General features: G+C 32.2%; 1 protein-coding gene across 14 annotated transcripts in view; it reads left to right on the top strand.

The window, feature by feature from the left end:
- The window catches only part of Ahi1 (Abelson helper integration site 1), a 187,811-nt gene that overhangs the window by 37,576 nt on the left and 129,411 nt on the right, over nucleotides 1-20,824 (top strand). For all 14 annotated transcript variants that reach the window (XR_010041922.1, XR_010041923.1, XR_010041921.1 and 11 more), the window contains 6 exons: nucleotides 2,117-2,240; nucleotides 5,736-5,965; nucleotides 7,875-7,981; nucleotides 10,839-10,957; nucleotides 15,006-15,136; nucleotides 16,239-16,379. Coding sequence is in view for 9 of the 14 variants with exons in the window: in XM_063232985.1 (XP_063089055.1) it covers nucleotides 2,117-2,240; nucleotides 5,736-5,965; nucleotides 7,875-7,981; nucleotides 10,839-10,957; nucleotides 15,006-15,136; nucleotides 16,239-16,379 (852 nt within the window). In the remaining 5 variants the exon portion in view is untranslated. The remainder of the gene's footprint in view (nucleotides 1-2,116; nucleotides 2,241-5,735; nucleotides 5,966-7,874; nucleotides 7,982-10,838; nucleotides 10,958-15,005; nucleotides 15,137-16,238; nucleotides 16,380-20,824) is intronic.

Below are 20,824 nucleotides of genomic sequence, written 5' to 3'. Positions count from 1 at the left end.
GTCTTTTTCATTTATTCTTTTGGGAACCCCATTATGCCTGTGTTCATAGACTTAATGGTGTCCCACAGGTCTCTGAGGCATACTTATTTTTCTTTATTCTTTTTCTTTTTGTTCTTTAGATTGGATAGGTTCAAGTGATCTATCATCAAGTCCAGTAATTATTTTGCCTGCTTATATCTTTTGAGCCCTTCTTGTGAATTATTTCAGTGATTGTGCTTTTTAAGCCTAAAATACTTTTATGATCATTTTTTTCTTTACTGGTTCTGCTTTTGATGAGAAATAATTCTTAAAATTTAATTCTTCAGATGTAATCTTAAATCCTTGAACATGTTCATAATACTGAACATTTAATACTGAATGTTAATTTTTTGCTTAAAGATTTTGTTTTTTGAAAAAGACAAATTCTTGCGCTTCAATTTCTATATGGAAAATTTTCATTCACTTTTTTGTTTTGTTTTGTTTTGTTTTCATATCTCATAATTTTATGTTGAAAACTGGATATTTTAAGTAGTCCTGCAAAGCAGCTCTGGAAATCAGGTTTTTCTCTTTTGGCGCCTCTCATCCACCCAGGATTAGTTATTGTGGCTGTTTCTTTTGACTTTTTTGGGCTCATTCCGTGAAGTCTTCATTCTTTATCATGTCGTTGTCAATGTAGTTTCTACTCAGCATCAGCTGATGATACAGGCAGAGATTTTTGTTAAATACTTTTGAGTGCATAGGTCTGGTGTTCTTTTCCAGGAGGCTGTGTGGGTATGTGTGTGTTGAGCCATCCTGTCAGTTTTTTCAGGCAATTCAAAACTCTGCCTTCACCTCCAGTTTGTTCAGGGTCTCCTCAAGTCAGCTGGAGTGAGAGATAAAGCTTCTTAGATTTTGCTTGACTACACAGACTTTTCTTTTATATACATGCGTAGGAATCCTTTGAGATTCTTAGATATACAGTATTTGAGAGCTTTTCAAGGTTCCATGTGGCCATCTTGTTCCCAGGTTTTTCATTTTAAATTGTTTAATGAACCTCTTTCTTAGCCCCAAGTGCTGTTACCACCTGAGGCAGCTGTAGTGTTACCTGATGCCGCTCATTGTTTCAGTGTGCACTCTAGAGCTATGGCTGCTGTGGAGGGTGTGATTGAGCCAGCTTAGGTAAAGGCAGGCGCTCAGTATGGAGCATTTGGTGAGCTGCTGGACTGTCTAATAGTGGTCTTTGGGGATGGAACTTTAGAGATCTGTAGGTCTTTTCTACAAAATCCAGTAACTGTTAGACTCCTAATCTTTACCTATTTTTATTTTTAAGATTATTGTAGAGTTCAAGAGAGGAAAATGGACTAAGTTAAAAAATACCGAAAACCTCAATGTTTTTACTAAAATTTACTCATTTTTCTTGAATAAATATTCCTCAGATTCGTACAAGTTGTGCTTAATTTTGAGAACTCTGAAACATTGTTTTGAGAATTTTTGCCACTGTTCTTGGTGCTTTCAGGAGGAAGCAGGTTTTCCAGGGTCCATAGTTTGCTATTCAATACTTCTTAACGCCTTAGAGTTGCGGTTAATGGGTACTTGGTTTTACCACTAGAGGGAGGTAGAGACTTGCAGACTTTGTTTCTGTGTTACAGATTTTGTACTTTGTCAGATTGAGTTGCTGTTAATTACCTTACTCTCTCAGTTTGTATTGAAACTTTTTTACAACAGTAGCTAAGTTTAAGTTTCTCATGACTTAAAATAATTACAATTTTGGTTGGCATTTAGTTGACTTTCAAGTAAAATAATACTTTATTCATGAAACACCAAGTATAGAGTATTTGGGGTGAATTATAAAATAAATGCTACTTATTTGACTAATAAATTTATTATCAAAGATTCATGAGTGTTTGAAGAAATAACAATTGATAGCATATTATGAAATTTTAGGATATTATAAAATTTTGTGTGTAAATTCTTATTACTAAGCAAATGAAAACCTGTACTTAAATAGATTTTGGAATTTTGTTTATACTGGAAATACCTTAGGTTTTAATTTTCATATTACTTAATTTATGTCTGTTATTATAAATTATGTATTTATATATTATTTAGATTAAATATCCTCTCTAGAAACCTATTGATTTCTAAATATTTTTATTAGTGTATGAAATTCCTTCTGGACGTTTCATGAGAGAATTGTGTGGCCATCTCAATATCATCTATGACCTTTCCTGGTCAAAAGATGATCGCTATATCCTTACTTCATCATCTGATTGCACTGCCAGGTTAGTATACTTTACAGTAGGGTACCTTTTGTGCATAGTTTCTTTGCCATCAAAGAAAACTGAGAAAATATGAAGTGATAAAAATATCCTTATGCTTCAGTTATATTTTATCTATGAAACGATCGACATAAATATGTAGACTAAATACTGAAACTTTTTTTCTCAAAGACATTTTTTCTCAAGTGTTTCATATTAATATATAGTATTTCTGATCCTTGCCATCTTTAAAAGATCATTTTTTAAATTGTTTAGTTAGCATATTGCGATGAGCTTATTAAACACTTGAGATTTTTCCTAGAATTTAAACTCTTGATAACAGAGATCCTGTCTTCACTTTTGGCTAGATGTGGGGGTTGGAACCTGGTATAAGCTATTAGATTAATGTAGAGGAAGTAAATAGGTATCATATGTTACAAGAGTGTTTTGTTAAATATTTACATTCTCACAATGTCAGTCTTAAATTACGCTTTTAAATTTAAGTGTCACTATAAAACATTTTAAAAGCTAATTCCTAAAGTTTACTTATACTTTGTTTTAGCTTCTTGTTTGACTTTGCTTGTGTTCTAAAAATACTGTGAGACAATTTTCAAAGTGTTTTTTATATAGACCATAATTTGATTCCAGCAGATGCTTTCTGTAATTTTTGTGATATGTTAGAGCCTTTTGAGATCTACACCAACACTTGCTGCATACTGTGCTTTTAAGATGTAATGTGACCTTTTGTGTCTAGGTCCATTTTTCTATTAATCTAATCAATCTCCTTTTCTATGTAAGATGTCTAATTGATCAAGATATTATCATTGTGTAGTTTATATTTAAATGCCAAAGGTAACAATTGATTTTCCTCTCTGTTGGACCAGGAAACTACTATTAGTCCCCTTTAACTGTATCCTCAGGCGCTTACCTGGTTATGTCTTTTAGTACACCCCTCCTGTCTGATACCAGGTAATACCAGAAAATAATGTATAGCTTTACTGAGATGTAATTGTGGATTCACAAGTCTTGGAGTCACTTGCACTCTCATCCCTGCTGAAGAATGTTTTTACTTACCTTTATTCAGATCCTTTTTCTCATTCATCAGGCAGCAGACACAAAAGTCACCATTCTTCAGTGTCTCTACACTAAATCAGTCTTCCAACTTTTATTGGATGACTTCCTTTAGTTTACAGTTGAATTTAGACAGACATGAGCTTCCCATATTTCCCTCTAGTTTCCTGTGTGTACTTGTGGTCATCTTTATCTCAACTGTGGTAAAATTACCTTCCCAAAACCTTCTTTCATAATGCTTTGTCTATTAAAAGCTTTCCATACCCATTGCTCATTGGAAAGTACTCCACTAGCTTAGTGTGGCACAATAAACATATCCCTCATTGAGTAACCTTACATTCTTCTCATCTACACTTGCTGTGTACTCTTTGCTTGACCTTCACAATGTTTGGAAAAACTCTTAACATCTTACCTTTGGCATCTTAGTGCTCTTCTGCCTTGCTTATTCCTACATTTAAACAGCCCTCTTATTCCTGCCTAACTCACAGAAATTTATTAAGTGCCTTTTGTGAGCTGCATATAGTCATCATGTAAATTTGGCTCAGATTTCACCATTTCTTAGCGCTATCTTTGATTTCCTCAAATATCATTTGGTATATTAAAACAAAGTATGTTTTTATATACTTCAAAATTGGTATTAATTTGGATTCTCTATCATAAAGTATTTGTGAAAGTGTTAACTGAATGAAAAAAGAAACATTAAATTAGAAGACAAAGTTTTTGAAAGAGATTAAGAATGCTTGTAATGAATAACGCTCAACTCAAAAGCAAAAAAGTTAGCATTACTCTTGCTCACAAGTGACGAATTGTGGGTTTCTGCCATGGTCTACTCCTGGTGTTTTCCTGGGAATCACTGCCACATGTTTTTGTTAGTGTCTCTAAGCATTAATTTCCCCACTGACTAACTCTTTGCCATGTGGAAGTAGCCTAAATTCTCTTAGTTATTTCCAGAATAAGCTGTGTTTTTCTCAAATATGCATCTTTTAATGCATTATAAAAGACTTTCCATGAGTGATGGCTCTCTTGGAGACCCATGTCCCCATAACACCTATTCTGATACATGCGGTTTTAACTTTGATATTTTCTCCTGAAATCTAATAATTTTCATATGTATTCATCCAGTCTTTATGAATTTGTGTTTTCTCTTTCTCCTGAGGGGCCTGATTTCCCTCCAAATCTGTCATTTCTTTCTGTCTTTCACTCTGCCATTACATGGATAACAAAAGCCATTATTGGTAATAGTTTTTACACAAAAATCTTCATTTTTATTTTAAAAAATTAATGTATTTTAATCTGTTGAACTATTTGAAGATATATTTACCTTATTTCTACTGAAGTCTTTGTCTTTTAATTGTAATACTCCCTTCAAATTAGTGATTTTGTTAGTAAACATCCTACTTCATGTAGCATGTGTTCATTGAAAATCTTACTATGGTAAAAATGTTTATGCAGGGACACACATGCTTTATTTTCACTTGAAAACATGTTCTTTCACTTCCTTCATTATCAGTTTGGATTCTTGGTACTGAATTGAAGACTGTATCCTCTATTTTAAGCAGCTGCTGAGAAAACTCTTAGAATGTTATTCTTGAATAGCCAACTGTACATTTTCCTTTATTTATAATTTTGTAAATGATTTAATTTGCTTTCTTAGTAATTAAAAAGATAAACCATAAATCCTCGTAATAAAATAATATATTCCTCTAATTCTAATAATTTAAAACACTGCTTCATATTCATATAGCACCTGTGCATTGCTAGATTTTGACTATTTTTGTGCATTTCTTGAAATTTGAAATATCTAACGATATTTTAACTCTTGGAGGTTACTCTCTGGTCTAGACTAGAGCAGTAAAAATCTTAAAAGTGTTTTTATAGATCAACCGTTTTAGAGGAGTTACAATGAAAATGTTAGATAGAAAGGAAATGCTTAATTTAGAACAGTGTGTTTTCTATCAAAATATTATTTTAATCTTATTTTACTCAAGATTTCAGAGTGATTTCAATATGACTTTTAAGTCTTTGAGATCTTCATGTTTGTTATATGGGCTTTAAAGTTACAAATACAAAAGTTAATGAAGTATCCTGTTCTCTAAACTCCTACTAGTAAAGCATTTTGCAAAAGCAATTTATACAACCTAAATGGAATACTTACTTTTTTCCTCATATATATACATATGTGATCTAAGAATGAGATATGTCTAAATACAAGTACAATTTTTAGTTTTATGGAGTACAATACAATTAATAGATAACATGTTATTAATAGAACATGGCTTTGACAAAAGGTGAAGAAGTCTAGCCATCAAATATATGATCATCATTGTAATTTTATTGTTATAAATATTAGTTTACCATTGGTAGTTGCATGTTTTGGGTAAGTTAGTTCTGATAAAAATGATTGCATTTCTGCCTTTCAGAATATGTAATTTTTTTATCCTTTTCCAGGATATGGAAAAATGAAATAAATAATACAAATACTTTGAGAGTTTTGCCTCATCCTGCTTTTGTTTACACGGCTAAATTCCATCCAGCTGTAAGAGAGCTGGTGGTTACAGGATGCTATGATTCTGTGATACGAATATGGAAAGTTGATGTGAGAGAAAGTTCTGCTGTACTGGTCCAACAATTGGATGCTCACAAGAGTTTTGTCAATTCTCTCTGTTTTGATGCTGAAGGTATGTTAGACTGTGTTCCAAAGGAAGGCTTATTGCATAAAGAATTCATTTTTTAAATTTCACTAGTAATTACAAAATCTTAAGGATGTTATAAAATTGTTGATTGGATATATTTTGGTTTATTCTTATTTCACAGGTCACATGAGGTCACTGAAGTCACTTGTTTATATTTTTAAAGTAATTTAATGGTTTATTCTTATTTCACAGGTCACATGAGGTCACTGAAGTCACTTGTTTATAATTTTAAAGTTATTTAATTCCTCAACATTTAAATTCTGCTATTAGTGTACAGTCTTGAGTTCAATCCCTGGTACCAATAAAACGAAAAAGACAAAAATAAATAAATAAATAAAAATAAATTCTGCTATTTTTGCTCTAACATCATGTATCAAATTTTATAAATATATTCATTTAGATTGCTAATTATCTTCTTAATAAGGTTTGGGGTTTCTTTGGTACAGGGAATTGAATTCAGAACCTTGTGCTTGCTGGGCAGGCACTTGTGCTGATGAGCTATATCCCTGGCCTTACGAAGTTATTTTTAAGGATTTTTTAAATTGATGAGTAGACAGAGGGGAACAAAAAATTTCCAAAGAATGTTGCAGATACATATGTTAAATGTAATGACAGAATTTTTTTTCTGTTTGGTACCAGGAATCAAACTCTCAACCTTATGTTTGCCAGGCAGTTGCTATGCTCTTGAGCTATATCCCTGACCCAAATTTTTTAAAAAGTACACAAACATATAGAGAGCAAAGTTTCAATTATTTAAAAGATTCTCTTAGTATATAAATAATGTGAATATTTTAAAGATGTAAAATAATGATTGTTTCATTGGCTGAAAGAATAAAAAGTTTCTTGTATCTGTTAATCACTTTTTAAATTTTAGAAACTAGGTGTTTTAGGTTATAGCTATAACTAATTAAAATAGGATCCAGATCAAAATGATAGTATTTCTGATATACTCAGTTCAACTGTAAGGATGTTAATAAATTTAGAAAGGCCCTGGATGAAAAGGTATCTGAAAACTCATAATAAAATTAGCTCACATTATAAAAGAAAAATAATTTTTAAATAGTTGTCCATAGATATGAAAAAAAAAAAGGAAATTGATTTATGTTGCCCCAGTAGATAGGGAGAGATGAAGCCAGAGTTGCAAAAAACAGATTTTTCTTTGATCCGAATTAGAAGCAACATTCTAACACATGGAGTGATTAACCAGTTAAATAAGCTGTGTGGAAAATACTAAATTCACAGTCAACAAGCAACCATCTGTCAGTAATACTGAATAAGATATTCCTAAATGGCTATGAAACTGAACTTGATGGTCTCCAAGGTGCCATTCAACTTTAAGACAGTTTAATTCAAAAGACTTGATGTTAAACTGTTAATACTTGCTACTTATTATTTTATTCATTCCTATCATTCAGTGAGGTTTCTTGGTTCTCAAGTATTATGTTAACAGTGTGTATTAGAATATAGGTATTTTCTAGGAATACAAGATAAGACAGACTATATCAATAGTAAAGACGACGATTACATATACATGTTGAATAATTCAATTACTTTGACTTTGAAATGAGCCTTATATACATACATTGAGCCTTACATACATACATACATCATTTCTTTTTTGTATTTAAATTCAAGCAAGTGGGCTGGGGATTTAGCTCAATGGTGTAAGCACCTACCTGGCAAGTGCAAGGTAATGAGTTCGATCCCCAGTGCAAAAAAAAAGTCAAGCAAATGACAAAAGGAAATACATCATCAAAATAATTTGAAAGAGGGAAGTACTCATGTAAAGATTGGAATTAAAATGTGAGTTAATCTTGTTTTTTTGGATTTTGAATTAACTTTTATAGCCCTTCATTTGTTTGACTGTATTATTGGGTTTTACTTTTTTAAATAGGTCATCACATGTATTCAGGAGATTGCACAGGAATAATTATTGTGTGGGATACTTATGTCAGCATTGGTGATTTGCAGAACTCAGTACACCACTGGACTATAAATAAGGTATGGAATCACATTTTATAGTTTGGAATTTAGTTAAGGAAACTAGAAAAATATTCAACCACATGACTTTGAGATAGGAAGTAAGAATATTCCATCTATATTTTGTCAGTTCCTAAAAACTTAGTTACCTTTAATCAACTATTCTGTTCTGCCTGATTTATAATGTAGTGAAGATTTTCATTTTGGCTAGTTCTCTTTCAATCCTTTAAAAATGTATACATACTGTTTTTTTGTTGTTTGTATGTGGAACTGTACACATGTGTGTGCATGTATTGGAAATCAAACCAGGATCTTGCAACGTGCCTGGCAAGTGCTGTGCTACTGAGGTACACTCGCCTTAGCCCATTTCAGCCTTTTGAGCTGCAGTTTGCACTATGGCATTAGCTGGAGTCCTGTGTTGCTTGCATTGTTTGTTTGTTCTGTTTTGTTTTGTTTTATTTTCTTTAAAAAAAAAGTGAGGTATGTGTAATGTTACATTACCATCTGTAAGTAACAACTTGCATTTTTTATTATATCCTTCTTTTCTTGCTTTAGTAACATTTTTAAAAATAGCATGCTCAGAGCTGATCAGCATTGCTGCCTTTCATCATTATGTAATTATGGCAAAGGTCCCAGAAAGCAATTTTATTGGTGTATAATTTTTATTTTTTAGTTAAAAATATAAAAGAATCATCAAATTTGAATTTGTTTTATAATTGATGTAATTTCTGCCTAGCACGTTACATACTTGTTTTTGAGCTTTTCATACTAGCTTATGACAAAGCTGACCTCCTTTCGAGAAAAAAAAGATATCCTAAGCAAAAAATTTCCATAAACTTCAGTTAAATCTTTGTGTTTATGACATTTATATTAAAAACTCTTTTCTGTTTTTTGTTATTCTGCTCTGATCTATCAAATTAATGATATCTTGAGATTCATCATGTAGCCTAATTTCACACACTTGAGAAGAACCTTCTAATTACTTGCATATCAGAGGGACTGACAATATTTTGAGTGTACAGTGTAGAATTTATCATTTATTATAAAATATGTGCTTTTTCTTTTATGTAGTAAAATACAATTTATCTTGAAAATACATAGCTTAGTCATTACTTCAGACAGTCAAAAATAAATATTTAGGAAATGAGCTGGAATGTCTTTAGCAGCAAGTGCTTTGCGACGGTTTGAAGGCTGTGTGTAGTCAGCTGTGTGGGGAATGCTAAGTTATATTCATCGGTCCCTTAAGGATTAAGTGCCTATGTGCTGCTGTTCATACTCTTTAAGCAGCCATACATTATCTTCCAAAAAAAGTTTTTTTAGTTTTAACATAATGTGCTAAAGAAAAATATGATGAAATAACCAGATAATACAAATACTAAATTTGCCAGCAACTTTCTCAACTTTAAACCTCACACTTGTTCTGCAGTTTTGTTTTGGATTTTGCATGTTTGCATGTATTACAGTTGATCAAATCCTCACCATGCCACTCCACCTCAGATTTGTTATAATTTAGCCACTGAAATCCCCATCTGTTTGTGTCAGTATTTCACTATTTTCTGTGACTTTAAAAAAGAAAAATCAGTCAGCAATAGCAGGGCTGAGCTGTGGATACAAGGAATACCTCATATTAGCTCATATATACCCATCCGACATCTCCCCATTTTCCTGTACTCCCCTACTCACCAGCCCTCGTAGTCTCTCTGTACATTTGAATTTTTTACATATTTTTAGATTCAACATGTAAATAAGATCACGTAATATTTTGCAGTATTTTTCGTTGACTTAGTGTAATGTCCTTCAGGTTTACCTACATTATGGCAAATGGCAAGGTCTTAAATCTTTGTAAGGACTGAATAATACTTTGTGCCTCTGTGTGTGTGTGTGTGTGTGTGTGAGAGAGAGAGAGAGAGAGAGAGAGAGAGAGAGAGAGAGAGAGAGAGAAGGAGAGAGAATCTATTTATCTGTTGCTGAACATTTAAGTTGTTTGCATATCTTTGCTATTGTGAATAACACTCTGGTGAGCATAGGAGTGCAGATACCTTTACAAGGTGATGATTTCATTGCTGAGGTAAGTGGGGTGTGGTGGTGTGCACCTGTAATCTCAGCAGTTGCAGGGTTTAGGCAGGGAGGTTGCTATGAGTTCAAGACCAGGCTGAACCACACAGGGAGATATTGTCTTAAAAAAAAAAAAAAATTAAAACTTGCCAAAGCCAGTATTCAGAAGCTTTTCCCTTGTGTTCTCTTTTGGTAGTTTTGTAGTTTTTTACCTTGTACTTAGCTCTTTTATCCATTAAGAGTTTACTTTACTGTGTGGTGTAAGGTATAAAGGTAATTCCTCTTACGTATGGCTGTTGCATGGAGGTTCTTCCTCAGTGTTTGTCTTTCCTGACATTAGTTGGGTATCTTCTGTAGCGGTCTCAAAGAACCAACCAAATGAAAGAAAAAACTCACCCAAATTATAATTTAAATTATTTCAAAATAAGAGTAATATACCATACTTAAAACAAATGAAAGATATGAAAAGAGTCTGAAACTGGATAAAACTTAAAAATTAACACTTAGTTTTAAGTTTATAAAGACTGAAAGCTTTTTTATATGATATTCACAGAAGTATAGTGTTTACAGGGCCTGACTATACTTTGGAAAAGGTAAATAATATACGAAATATATACTAATTACATGTAGCATTACATAATTAAAAAATGCAATTTATCAGCCTTAAACAAGTTTCTGGAAATTCTTTTTCTAGTAATTTTAAAGCATGTTGTATAGTGGAATTGAAAATGAGATTTGAAAATTAATTTTGTACACTAAAAAATTTGTAACATTAGATAAACTTTTCAGTATTAGTATTTTGTGATTTTTCTTACCATTTTAGGAAATTAAAGAAACTGAATTTAAGGGGATTCCAGTAAGTTATTTGGAGGTCCATCCTAATGGAAAACGTTTGTTAATCCATACCAAAGACAGTACTTTGAGAATTATGGATCTCCGAATGTAAGTATAAGCTATTATTACAGAATAAGTACTCACAGAATAAATAATGAATGAATTTGTCTTTATAAAATGCATCAGAGATCTTAACTAGGCAATTTTGCCCTCTAGGACTATCTGGTAGTATCTGGAGATGTTTTTGATGTTGCTTCTGTTATCTAATGGGTGAAAATCAGAGATGCTAATAAGCATCCTAGAGCTCACTGGAAAAAAAAGCCCACAGAAGGAATTACCTGGTTTCAAATGTGAACAGCTCTAAGGGTAAAATATAGTCAGCTGCTTTTTTTATTTTCACAATTATAAACAGCAACTTTTACCTTTAACAGTGAGGAATTCTTAGCTTAATGATACTGCTATAGCATACATTATGTTAATACTAAAGATGGCATTTGATCAATTTATGTATTTTTCTCTTATTTCAAAATAAAGGTAAATGTGGGGAAACACCTTTAATATAAAAGGTAGAGCAGAATTCTGAGAAAATCAGCATGGACTTGCAATAGTGTTAGAATTGCTATAAAATGGAGAAGAGAGAGAGACGCTTTTATTAGAATTCCTTAGTGTATTTAGAAAGGAAAAATGTGATAATTTATGTTTATTTAATTCTGCCAGTACCATCTTAGTACTGACCACTAAGCCCTAATGTTTACATAATATTGTCCAAGACCCTGGCATGGGAGCAGTGGGGGAATGATAGCAGGATTATCCCAGGAAGAATTTATGGTCTAGTTGCATACCTCCAAAGTAACACTGGAAACATTAGTTTGACGAAAAGACAAAATCTTCAAGGATTGACACTTGCTTATTTTTTTTCTGTATGTAGCATTCATGTCATGCTTGGCATGCAGCAAGTACTTGTATGAATTTTTAATAACTTTACATATGTAATAAGATTATATTCACAGCAACAATAATGCTGACAACTATGATATAATCTTCTGATACAGACTTTATTGAGAGACTGGCATTTAAAGTCAGTCTTGAAAGATGGATAAAATTTAGAAAAGTTTTTCAATAGAATGGATAACATGAAATCAAGTATAGAGATAAGATAATACATTTTCTAGGCAGAAAAATTAATCTTTATGAGCATAAGTTTCTTGGAATACTGAGAGGAGTTTTTAGAAATAAAAATCTGAATTAGAGTAGAAGGCCAGGCTGCAGAATACAGTTTATTCCCTTTTTAGGCAAGGTGAGATCCTGCCTCAACCCAGGGAGTCAGATACTCTTTTTCACCCTTACTAGCTGGTTAACCTTTCTGTGCTTATCTTTATTCATGTCTCAGACAGGAGGAATAATATGCTATACACAGTGACTTGGGGGGAGGAATAAACTAGTTAGTAGTGTACAGTGCTTAAAACTGTAAAGCACAGAGCAAGAACTCTGGAAATGCTTGGTCTAGAAGCTGCAGGTCTGGAAATTTATGTCAAGAAAGTAATTGTGAAACAATGCAAATATATATACCAGAAATGTACAAAGAAATCATGCTCAAGGTAGAGGAATGCTGGAATCATCCTAAATATTGTCCAGCAATAGAAAATTTCTTAACATACTATTAGACTATTATACATACTCACTAAAATGACAATGCAAGACCTATATTTTCTGCCATATTCATCCTTTTTTGGTGAAAAAAGAATAAAAATGATGACAGCATTTCAAAACAAAATAATAGATTAACAATGGTTAATGTATTGTGCAATGTTATCCTCAGAGCCCTTGCTTGTGGCTTGAGGATATAGCTCAGCAGTGTTAAGTGCCTGACCTGACAAGCACATTCCTGAGTTTGATTCCCAGTACAAAAAAATTGTCTTTGCTCAGATTACAAGACAGAGGCATGAAAAAATGATAAACAGTGAAAGCACAAAACATTCTTTTTTATGAACTTACAGAGATTAGTAGCATAATTATCTATTTTGTGTGTGTATGTGTGCATATATATAATATACATATATATATGTAAAATCTTTTCCTTTGCTCCTTTCCCCTATCCCAGTTGTTTTTTCTTTTGAGCAGTTTCATCCCTTTCACTTTTACAATATCTGTTGTACATTTTGTATTTTATTTACTCTTTCACTTTTTTTTTACACAAAATATGTTTACACATGTGAGACTGATTTGTTCACTTATGAGTATGTTTTCAAGTTGCATCAATTTACCTATAAAAACTTCGTTTATCCTTGTTTATAGCTGACTAATACTCCAGTGTATAAAAATACACATCTTTTTTATCCATTCCACAGTTGATGAGCATTTGGGTTGTTTCCAAGATCTGGCTATTACAAATTGTGCTGTTATAAAAATGGGTGCACATATATTACTGCGGTATGTTTTCAGTTCTTCTGGGAAACTGCCCAGAAGGGGAATAGCTGGATCAAATGAGACCTCCAATCCTAGCTTTTGAGGCATCTCCATACTGATTGCCACAGTGGTTGTACTAGTTTACATTTCCATCAACAGTGGAGAAGGTTCGTTTTTCCCACAGCTCCACCAGCATTTTGTTGTTGGGTGATTTATTGATGATACCCATTCTTTCTGAGGTGAGATAGAATCTCAGTGTTGTTTTTAATTTACATCTCTCAAATGATCGATGAGGTTGAACATTTTTCACATATTTATTTGCCATTTCTATTTCTTCATCAGAGAAGTGCATTTTCATCTCAGATGCCCACTTTTGGATTGGGTCTTTGAATTTTGGGGACCTGATTTTTTTCAGTTCTTTATATGTCCTAAGTAGAAGTCCTTTGTCTGAGGGACAGTTAGCTAAATTTTTTTCCCATCTGTGAGTTATCTTTTCGCTCTGTTGGTGTTTTCTTTGATGTGCAAAAAAGTTTTCAATAAGATGAGCTCCCAGGTGTTGATTCTTTGAAGTACTTCCTGTGCAGTTTGAGTTTTGTTCATGAACTCTCTGCCTACTCCTATGTCTTCAAGATTTCTACTTACCTTGCTTCCAGTAGATTGTGTCTCTATTTAATATTTAAATCTTTGATCCATTTTTACTTTAGTGCATAGTGATAAAAATTTGTCTAGTTTTAGTCTTCAGCATGTGGAAAGCCAATTTTTCCAGCACCATTTATTAAAGAGGTTATCTTTCTTCCACTGGATATGTTTGGACCCTTTGTCAAAGATAAGGTAGCTGAATGTGTTTGTAGTTGTGTGCATCTTCTAATCTATTTCACTGATCATCAGGTCTGTTTTTTTGCCTGCACCATGGTGGTTTTATCACTGTAGATTTGTAATATAATTTCAAAGTCAGGGATTGTGGTGCCTCCTGCCTTGCCTTTGTTATCCAGAATGGCCTTTGCTATTCCAGGTCTCTTCTGTTCATCTGTTCTTCAGTGCAAAGAACAGGTTACAGAGCAGTGTATCTAACACTACCTGACTTTCTAGTAAGTGTTGCAGTTTTTTATTCATAAGTGAAAATATCTGCTTATATATCATATTTAGTAGATTATTTAACAACACTTTATCTACTGTTCCTTCAGATACCAAGCATTTCTTTATCATTAAAAATATCCACTGTGTGGAAGAAAACAGCATGAAAAGTCCTCCTGTATTTTAGGAATCAATTTAGATGCTACCTTCATAGTCACTGACTTCATAACATAGAGTTAGTGTCTTTCCTAAATCTGCAAATTACTCTTACTGTTCTTATTTTGTGGTGCTTTCTACATCCACCTTCTATTTTATATCGATGCATGTTTTCTCTTTTTTGCAAAATTCTAAGCTCTCCAAGCACTGAGGCCAGCACTTTATTCTAGAACTGTGGTGGCGAACCTACAATATGCATGCCACAGTGGGCTCTTTGTTATCATGGAAAGCTCAAAAGGGTTTGCCATCACTGCTCTAGAAGGGCCTACATCATATGATGCCTAGATCTATGATATGTGCATCAGAGCATGCCTACCATTTGACAGATTTTTGAAACTAGTTTGATGATGCAAAGTAAATATTTAAAAGAAAAATATTTCTGCCCCCATTCTTTTAAATGGTTAAGGCAATTTACATTTGTAAAAATAAAATTATTTATTTATTTATCTGTTGTTTATAGATTAGCAGCAAGGAAATTTTTAGGTGCAGCAAATTATCGGGAGAAGATTCATAGTACTTTGACACCGTGTGGGACTTACCTCTTTGCTGGAAGTGAGGATGGCAGAGTATATGTTTGGAACCCAGAAACAGGTAAGTATTTAGTGACCATCAAATCTGTTTTGGAGGGTTAGAGATGGAGGTTTCAAAGGTATCATTTTATAAAGTAATTTTCAAGAAAATGCTAATTTCGAGTGTCTGGTTATTTTTTCAGGATAGTGAAACTCAGCTACTGTCTAAACTTAAATTTTATTCTGTATTGCTTTCATCACAGTCTTAAAATTTTACATAATAATTCAAGGTTTATACTTGCATATGAAATACTGCTGCTGCTACTCTTAGGAACTTAAGGAAGACTATAATGCAAAACACAAAATATTGTAAGTTGAATTACAAGTAGGTAGATAGATAGTTAAATATTCACTGTATATGTTCTTTAAAAATAAAAACAGTCCTGTGGAAGTTTTTGATGTCTGAAACTTGTTTAGCAATTGTAATGCAGTTAAGATATTTTCAAATAAATAATCACATCAACAAATTCACTTGTTCATCATCTTTGGTTTCCAAAAGAAAAATTAAAACTACATGAGCATTTTAACAAGTTTTTTTTTTTTTTTTCGTATACCATGCTTTACCATAGATGCTGAAGCACTGTATTGCTCTCTTCCTTTAATAAATAGATCTCTTTGCTTTTTGACTTCTTGCTGATTTTCCCAGATTTTATTGGCATGTGCTTTAGGCATCTTTGTGCTGTAGTCATGTGTATCTTTTAAGCAGATGGAACTTCAGCTTGTGAGGGAAAAATCCCTACCAATCCTCCTTTAACTGGAGAGTTGCCTCAGTGTTTGGGTTTGCTAATTCCTTCCCTCATTTTCCCCAGAGCTCTTTGTTGATTATAATTTGCTCAGCTCTGTCACATCATGTAGCCATATACCTGTGTGCTTCCTTCTAAGCATATAATTTTGTGCCTCAGTAGCCTTATTGAAGAGGTTAAATTGAGAAATACAAAGAGGAGGGTTGACAGAATGCAAAATATTACTATTATTTAATATAGTAGTACCTAAATATTTACATTTTGAGGTTTCCTGTAATATAAGCTCCATTATTACTGTACATATTTTAATAAGTTGTAGAATAATCTTATAATGAGAAATACCTGATATAGTACAAATTATTGAATTTCTTTTTTATTTAGGAGAACAAGTAGCAGTGTATTCTGACCTACCATTCAAGTCACCTATTCGAGACATTTCTTACCATCCTTTTGAAAATATGGTTGCATTTTGTGCATTTGGGCAAAATGAGCCAATTCTTCTTTACATTTATGATTTCAGTGGTAAGTGCTGTGATTGATCAGAATATTTATTGTAATCTTTACATTTATTATGTACCAGCAATCATTAACCATATAAAGTCTGTTTATCTTTTGAAGCAGTAAACTCTCTTGACTATACTATAACAGCCAGAAAGACTGAATAGATTCTATTGAGGTTTTTTTTTTCTATGAGGTTAGTGCAGAATTTAAATGTTGGCAGAAGTACACCTAATGAGTGTCATCTTATTTTTGAATCACAGAATTACTTTATCAACCCATTGAAATGAATTAAATCTACCTAAAAATTATTTGAGACTATGTTAACTGAATTTAAAAGGTAAATAACTCAAAGAGTATGTATTTAGTGTTTTTACTAGCATACTGGATTAATTTCTTTTTACTTAAGCTTTTTTGTAAGTTCAGGTTGAACATTTTTAACACAAAAACTAGACAAAAAATTAAATATTACATATATTATTAAAATAAGATCTATTGTCTTTTTCAACCTTAAACTCATACTATCGGGGCTGGGGATTTAGTTCAGCGACATAAGTGCCTGCCTTGCAAGCAGGGAGTTGTGGGTTTGATCCCTGGTACCGATAAAAAAGAAAAAGACAAAAAAAAAAAAAAAAAAAATTAAAAAAAACTCATACTATCCCATAAGAAAAGTAAAACTTTGGATAATTTTTCAGGAATAGGATGGTGGCGTACTAAGAATTACTTGAATTTGTTATTTTTCATGTATTTCTTTAGTTTTTATCCTGAAATTAGAATGTCACACTTCTGCATTACAGTACAGTGCTGTCTTTCTCAAAATTGCAATTCTGTTTTCTTCATATATTAATTTCTTATACGAAAAGTATTGTATTTCTTTGATTTGTTTAGAATGCTATGTAATATCATCTGCTATTTTTTATAAGCTAGGATAGCTACATATATGAATATTTATATAAATATACAAGTAAATATGTAATATATTTAATGTAGAGCTGTTTTGACAAAGCATATAAAAAGTTAAGTTTAAGTCAGTACATTTTGAATTGGTTAATGCTGTGATATGTGCTAGGTTAGTGCTGTGATATGTACTAAGTTATTATAAACCTGAAATTTTTTATCATAGAATGGATTATATTATGCTTTTCTAGGTGAATTATCTTTAAAATAATGCAAAACATTAAGATTTATCTTATTCTAAACTTTATAGAGAAGATATATGTATAATTCATATTTAAATTTATAAAGTACTGCCATGAATGATAGAATTGTCAAGCAACAAAATACGGTTTATATTAACTATCACATTAACAAAAACTAAACAGTCTAATAATAAGAAAAGATAAATGGATTTCTCTATTTACCATTCAGTGTCTAAACCTGATGTCTAATTCTAAAATGTATCCCTAAAAGTTCTTTGTATTCACTTTAAGTCCTTGCATAAATGAAGAGAGTTATGTAGGAATTGGCAACACAGTTATTTTCTCAGACTCTTCAGAGGTTTCATGACTGTCTCCATATAATGTCTAATTTGCTTTTTAGGCTTTTGAAATTTTCACTACAAATGAAGTTAAAATCTGCTTTTTACTTCAAGCAGTTCATTTTTTGTTATTGACAGGATTTTATCATTAGATTAGCCCAGTGTAATTAGTTTTGTCAATTTTGGTTTTTAGACAGGAGATACTTAGTCTAACAAGTCTATTCCAGAAGTACAATGGAAAATATGAAGTATTTTAGTAGTTCAATAACATAGGGCTTATGCTCTTGCTGGGTTACTTCAATGACTTTACATAAGGTTTTGCCTTTTCTGAAGCTCCATTCCTTTATCTGCTAAAAGACACTACTAGTACTAGTGCTTGCCTTCCCTAAGAAAATATTTATGAGGATACTGTGAGACAGTCACAGTAAAAGTGCTTTGTAGACTGAAAAGCGCTATATTAAAACAAACAAAAGATAAAATGAATTGCTATTTTGTCACCCACCAATATACACTTGCCTTTATGGAACTTATACTTTAAAATGCTGGTAACCATCTCAAAATTGAAAAAAAGAAAACTCACTACCCTGCCATACTCTATTGGTCAACTTTTTCCTTTCCTTTATTAAAATACATGCCATTTCAGGCCAATTGTATTGTGAAATAAGTACATAAAGTTAAAGACATGTTATATTCACATTGTTTTAATGTGAAGGAAGAATGATTTCCAAGAGCATTTTAGAAATTAAAATGTTCAAATCATAACATATGAAATTAAAACTTTTTGTAGTAAATTTAGAAAATAATTTTTTATATACTAGTATATCTTTACAGATTAAAGCTCAAAATATTTAAGCATACTTTCTGTTTTCTTTGCTGCCTATTTTTAAAAGAGGAAGCTTAGGAAGTTAAGTAACTCTAAACCACCTAAGAATTAGCACAATTCTTGTGAATGGTATAGATCTGTAAAAAATGAAAATTTGTTTCAGACTCTGAAATATTTTACTCATTAAATACAGGTCAGAATCCTGAATTCAAACAGTCCTTAAATTTTTCATTGAAAAATTATTTTTAATTGATCCATCATATCATATTCTTGTCTCACATTTTATTTTTTAATGCAGGAACATTTTGCCCAAAAAATCTTGTCTGCAAATAACAGATGACATGTGGATTTACGTGAAATTTTAGTGGTAAAAATTCAAAAGACACAAAACAGTTAAGTGATTCTGATCATTTTCAAGGAAAAAGGAGCAAAGCTCATTTTTTTGTAAGTTAAACAAGTTGCGAATGAGACCACAGTGGTAGCTAAATGTATCATCCATCTTTCAGTTCTAGCAAAATCTGTAAAGAGTCAGCAAGCATCTTTCTCTGTTAAGCATATGTTCAGATTGTGGTCTCTTGAGTCTTTCATTCTACTGGCTTTTTGCTTTTTTTGGTAAGAAATACAATTTCTACTTTCAGAAGGCAGTTTTATTTGCCTGATGTTGAAAGAGTTAATCATCTAGTAATACAAAATTTAGTCACAGACTACCACAAATAATGTAGTTTTAGGATTCCCATAATAACAAAGTACTTGTTGGAGAAACTGCCACTGAATTAATTTTATGAAGCCAGACTTTAGCAATTAATGTTTGATATTAGTATTATATTCTTGATTCTCTAGGATGCTGTTCTACATATATGAATAACCATAGAGCCGTCTGTATGCTTGGTGGTGTATGGAGCACTTGGTATACATTATTAATGTTTTCACAATAGCTTTATGACATGGATGCTGTTGTGACCCATGTGTAACTGGAGTCAGTGCGTAAATCTTGAAATCTATGCTCTTGTTTGATAAACTTAATTGCATTATTAGCAAATTTCCTGAGATGTTAGTTTTTGAGGGGCTAGTAATCACATTTTATTTTGCAGTCATGGGAATGAAACCCTTTGGTCCTTCAGGCTTTTTTATGTTTTACTTTTAAGATAGGGTCTTGCTATCACAGAATGGCCTAGGCTAAGCTCAAATTTATGATCCTCCTACCTTAGTGCTGTGATCCAGAGTGCTGGATCACAGGTGTATGCCACTATACCCAGTGTCTTTGTTTTTTTATACTTCATAGGAAACAAAGATGGAGACTCATCCACATTTTAAAATACCAAAACCTAGCCTAAATGTTTACATATAGTAAACATACATGTAGTATTTTAAGTTGGTTCAAGTCTTAATTTGGAAAATTCTTAGCATTATTTTATCATACTAGGTAATGAGCCTGTTTTCTCAGTAGGTGGCAGTGTCTCCTCTGAACCACTGTTAGTTCTGTTACTTTTCATATTGTCTTAGGCAAGATAAATCTTTATTGAGCACCTATTTTGTAATAAAAGCTGGGCTGGGAAACCCAGGAATCAGACAGGAAACTTCTTTTCTAATGCTTTGTGCTAAGTAGTTGACTAGACCTCTAGAAGAATTTTAGCCAAAATAAAAGGTAATTCCTGCCACTGACATGATTTTATTAATAGAATTTGTATTGTTTAATGACCACCTACATTGTCATTGTAGCTTTTTTGCCCACTCTGTGGCATGTTTTACCAGAGTTCAGGGTAACAAGTATCTTAACATGCTTATAAGTTTGTTACATAATTTGCTCATTGACTGTGGTATTTATAATGTCCTGTGCTTAGTGTAGTACCTGGCGTATATTACTAATACACAATAAATATTTGCATTAAGAATTTTAAGCACTGCTGAAAAATTGCCCTGAAGTTTAATTTTAAAAAAATAGAATGAAAGGCATCATCAGTTAGTAAATTTGAGGCTAGTCATAGTACCTGACATTTATGAAATATTTACTATGTGTTGGCCATCCTTATGGGCATTTTCTGATATAGTCCTTGTAAAACACTTTGAGTAGATATTTTTACTCGCCTCATTTCGCAGACCATGAAACTGCAGTACAAGGAAAATGAAGTAATTTGCCTAAGGTCCCACTGTTGCTAGTAAAGCTGTTTG

The sequence above is a fragment of the Cavia porcellus genome, unplaced genomic scaffold (genome assembly GCF_034190915.1).
Source record: "Cavia porcellus strain 051 isolate PalLab524CR breed Dunkin Hartley unplaced genomic scaffold, mCavPor4.1 scaffold_22, whole genome shotgun sequence".
NCBI lineage: Eukaryota > Metazoa > Chordata > Mammalia > Rodentia > Caviidae > Cavia > Cavia porcellus.
The sequence above is the reverse complement of the archived record's forward strand: the minus strand, read 5'-3'. Positions and strand labels throughout refer to the sequence as shown.